This window comes from Palaemon carinicauda, chromosome 1 (genome assembly GCF_036898095.1).
Source record: "Palaemon carinicauda isolate YSFRI2023 chromosome 1, ASM3689809v2, whole genome shotgun sequence".
NCBI classification, from domain to species: domain Eukaryota; kingdom Metazoa; phylum Arthropoda; class Malacostraca; order Decapoda; family Palaemonidae; genus Palaemon; species Palaemon carinicauda.
In genome coordinates, this window is record NC_090725.1 from 59,100,035 (window position 1) to 59,105,034 (window position 5,000).

Here is a 5,000-nt window from a genome sequence, read left to right on the forward strand (position 1 = left end):
GAGAGTATGCTCTAGCAAAAAAACTCTACCTCAAGGCAGTGGAAGACCATAGTACAGAGGCTATGGCAATACCCATAAATAGAGAACAATGATTTGATTTTGGAGTGTCCTAAAATAGTTGCTTACCATAGCTAAAGATTATCATCTACACTTACCAAGAGGCAAATAGCCACTGAACAATTGTAGTGCAACAGCTAACCCCTTGAGAAGAGAACTGTTTGGTAATCTCACTGTTGTCAAGCGTATGAGGAAAAAGGAGAATGTCAAAAAAATAGGCCAGACGATTTGTATGTGTGTAAGCAAAGGAAAATAAGACATGACCAAAGATGGGATCCTATGTAGTACTGTCTGGCCAGTCAAAAGACCCAATAACTCTCTAGGGGTAGTATTTCAACAGGTGGCTAGTGCCCTGGCAAACCTATTAGTCTGCAATTGCAACCGCTCTCGTTTGTATGCCGAAGCAGACGAAAAAAGGGTGAGTGAAGATAGCTGCAGATAAGGTCATGAGAAGCTGTGGCGGGCCACCTACAGCAGACTCTCGAGGAGGAAGACAGTAGTCAACTCCTGAGGAGGCAGGTGTGAGCTCCTGCTGTAGAACCTCCAAAAGCCATTCCTTAGAAGGGAAATCCAAGATCCCAAAAGAAGGCCAAAGCTGGTGTAGGTACAATGTCAGCAGCAAGAGACTCCCCTAAAACTGTGGGCAGCGCCATTTCACTAGGGGGAGCAGCGGAGTCCTCTGAACCTAAGGGTTTTCCGGGGCTCACAAGGCCACCAATTTAACTCAATCATCCTCTGGAGGAGACCAATTGCCCAGAGTAAACAGGGAGGGAACGAGACGCCAGGTAAGAAGTAAGGACTACTTCTCCTTCAAGGAAGACCCCGAAGGAGAAGAATTCATTTTAGACTTTTTCTTCCATCGCCTACCAAACCGCACTCACTGGGAGGATGGATGGCCACTTCCTACACTCATCACAATGAGACTCATGCGAATAAAGATGGCCTCTGCACGCAGGACAAATGACATGGGGATCCATTTCCGTGACACACAAGGGTGCCCTTCCATGCCAGAACAAACCCACATCATAAGGGAATCTCACAATACACAAGCAATCTTGGAAAGAGAAAGAAAATACAGAATTACAGCCGGTTATTCAAAAGGATTGAGGGTTAATGGGATAGAGTGACATTACGTCAGCTCTCTGCCAAGCCAAAATAAAATGTGACATCATATCACCGATGTGTGTGGGTATGTGTGTATGTGACAGCGGGATGGCTGGTCCAAATACCTGCTAACCAGCAGTGGGCTGTTATACCTAGTTAAAAGTTTTATGGCTAGTTTTCAGCTTTAGACGATATATATATTTATATTAAAGACCAAAAGGGTTTGTATTAAGTGTTGGAATAACTTCCAATAGTGGAATTAAAGAAGTCTAAGTCTACAAGATAGAATATTTGCAAACTTGATTAACTGCACTCTATCCAAATATCTTCAGTACATGTATATCCAGAAACCTTACGCACAACAACGGTTGGAAGGGCCTTGAAATTAATTTTGATTCATGTTTTAAAATGCACAATAAGGAGTCCAGTGGGTTAAAACTCATTGCTTTCCCTTCCTTGTTGTAGATATAGAATGTCTCAATATGACTGAAAGCAAATCCAGAAGGTTCATACTTGTTCAAAGGATTTGTATATGATACAGTTTTAAGCTATAGCTAAGTACTATATACATATTAAGGAATCCTGAAGTCCAGGCTCAAGTAGGCTATTTCTCATTGTCTTCCTAATGTATCAACAATTAAAGTTTGCCTATTTATCTAAGTATAAATATAACCTAACTGAAACCTGCAAGCTATGATTACATGATTGGATTGGATTTATGAAGTTTAGGCCAATGGCCACTATAACTGCATGGGGGAGATAAAAATTGGTAAATACCCTAGTCTCCATTAACAAATTAATAAGAATACTGACAGCTCTATTAGAGAAAGATTGTGATACACAAAAGCTGCTGATAAAGAAAAACACTGGCTTTCCTGAAAATATATAAAACTAAAGGTAACCACAGTTTGGAACATGACCACCATATACTGTCAATGAAACCTATGATCAGCGTAGCTACTGTAGTTACTGGATCTAGCATATAATGCAATAGTTGAATTTAATAACAATAAACTAATTTTGAAGTCTAGATCTGCAAGTCATAAACATTTAATTTGTGAATAGGTAGTATGGTGGCCAAGGTACCAGATACCCATTGAGATACTACCACTAGACAGTTATTGGATCCTTTAACTGGCCAGTCAATAATATATTGGACCTCCCTCTCCAGTTAGGGCTCAGTTTTCCTTTGCTTACACATTCACCAAATAGCTTGGCCTATTCTCTCCACTTTCTCTTGTCCTCATACACCTGACAACAGTGAGATTACCAAACACAATTCTTCTTCCCCTAAAGGGTTAAATGCAGCTCCGTAATTGTTCTGTGGCTACTTTTCTCTTGACAAAGGTAAAAGAGACTTTAGCTATGATAAGCCACTCTTCTAGGAGAAGGACACTACAAAATCAAACCATTGTTCTCTAGTCTTGGATAATGCCATGGCCTCTGTACCATGGTCTTCCAGTGTCTTGGAGTAGAGTTCTCTTGCTTGAGGGTGCACTCAGGCTCACTATTTTATTTTGTTTCCTCTTTTTTTTTTAAGTGTTTATAGTTAATATATGAAAGATCTATTTTAATGTTAATTTTCTTAAAAATGTTTTATTTTAATAGTTCATTACTTCTCTTGTAGTTTATTAATTGTTTTCCTCACTATGCTATTTTTCCCTGTTGGAGCCCTTGAGTTTATGGCATCCTTTTCCAACTAGGTTTGTAGCTTAGCTAGTAATAAAAATAACAATAATAGTAAGAGCAAATAATATAATTGTATAAAAAAGTTGAAGAAAAACATACTTAGCACTGGTAGTTAGCTTGTTTAGAGCATCTCGAGATATAACATGTCCACAGATTAGACGCATGGGAGGGTTGCTTTCCGTTGATTGCTGACGTAGAATAGGGCACGCAAATATAGAGTGATATCGTGAAGATGGGCCTAGGTCTATCTCAATCTAGAAAAAAAAGGGATAAACAGAAGTATGAATTACTCCATTCAAGAAGACCAAAATGCAAATAAAATAAATTACCATTTTATCATAGATCATAAGTCAAAGTAAAACAGGATTTTACTTTTATTTTAATGATTTCAATTTAATGTGAAGTAATGCTTAAAGATTCTCAATAATTCTAGATTTTATAGAATTTTTATTATTAATAACTTTCTCCATTGTGGCAGTGATACATTTGTTTAGATGCCAGAAATTCTGAAGCAACAGTACAGTAACCAATTGTTCAAGAAACAGAAAAAAAAAATAGCAAAGAAATTTTAGTACATATAGCCTTAAAATTGTTCCGAAAATATCCAATAAACACTAAAATTAAATCGAAACTTACAGGCAATTCTTCCTTAGTGTTCCATATATTTGGGACTTGTCGTTGCTGCATTACTTGCTTGATATTAAGAAGGATAGGGAGTGCTGTACAGCCTGCATTAACACTAATGAAGAGAAAATATATATTTCATTAGAATTGTGAGTGAAATATACAAAATATATATGTAAATATATATGTAAATATATATATATATATATATATATATATATATATATATATATATATATATATATATATATATATATTTATATGTAAATATATATATATATATATATATATATATATATATATATATATATATATATATATATATATATATTGTATATATATATATATATATATATATATATATATATATATATATATATATATATATATATATATATATATATATATATATACAGTAGGGTCCCGAATTACACGTGTTCTAATTACGCGATTCCTCAATTACGCGATCGATAGTTTTTAAAAATTAAATTTCCTGTATCTGCGAGGAGCATTCTAAATCCGCGAGTCAAGCACCGCGAAGCGTAGGAAATCTATTGTTTTCTTAATTGTATTGGGGGGGGGGGGGGTGATGGTTCCCCGATGTCTGAGAAGGGGGGGGGGGAGAATGAGAGAAAGATTTATGTTCAAACATTTTAAGACTAGTTTTGGATGAAAAATGTTAAGGTTTGCCCATCTGTTGTGTGAACTTGTCGCTAGGCTAGCCTAACTGTCCAACACCTATATGTATAATATTCCATATTTGTACTAATTAATTTTTATACTTACGTTGTGATTATGGTGAAAAATCGTTATTCATTAAACTTTAAATTAAAAACCATCAAAATCAACAGTGCCATTTGAAATATTGAAAAGTTTCCAAAAAAAAAATCAACAGAACAGCATCGTCATGGGAACACCTTCGTTGCTTTCGTGTGCAAGACTACCGCTATCATCCAGTAGTAGTGCGTTGTGCTCCGTTTCATCTAAATTGTTTGAAATTCTTTTATATAGTACTTTTGAAACCAAAAATTAAATTAAATAAAGACTTTTATATCATGCTACTGCCAAACATGTCACTACAACCAAACCCATTACTTTGTTTAGTACGTTCCATCGCCGATCATAACGAACTCGCTAACCAATTTTAACATCTGTCTATAGGTTAACTTTTGCGGCAAAAGATATATTACCAGGTACTATGTAATAATAATGTTATAATTAATGTTGTTTTATTTATCCTTAGAAAATCAAAATAAATGAAATATGAGCAATTTTGTTTCGAGTTTTTTTTTTCCTAGAAAAAAGCCTCCTTAAAAGGAAAACATTTTTTTTACGTTTCATCGTCGATCATAAACGCATTTAATCCTGAAAGTGATATTGAAGAGCTTTTGCTAAAGATGTTATTATAAATAAAGATTATAAATAGGTGGTAAAATATCTATAATTAAAGTGTAGCAGCATCAAGAAATGTTGGGGTTCGCCCTTTACATAAGAATGTACTGTACATTGGATTAGACAGAATGTAG

At 35.1% G+C, this 5,000-nt stretch overlaps 1 protein-coding gene across 1 annotated transcript in view; it reads right to left on the minus strand.

Annotated features, from left to right (window-relative positions):
• LOC137648558 (E3 ubiquitin-protein ligase RMND5A-like) overlaps window positions 1–5,000 on the minus strand; it is a 75,380-nt gene that overhangs the window by 10,724 nt on the left and 59,656 nt on the right. The window contains exons 7-8 of the mRNA XM_068381475.1: window positions 3,487–3,589; window positions 2,950–3,104 (exon numbers count right to left, since the gene is read on the minus strand). Coding sequence (XP_068237576.1) covers window positions 2,950–3,104; window positions 3,487–3,589 — 258 coding nt within the window. The remainder of the gene's footprint in view (window positions 1–2,949; window positions 3,105–3,486; window positions 3,590–5,000) is intronic.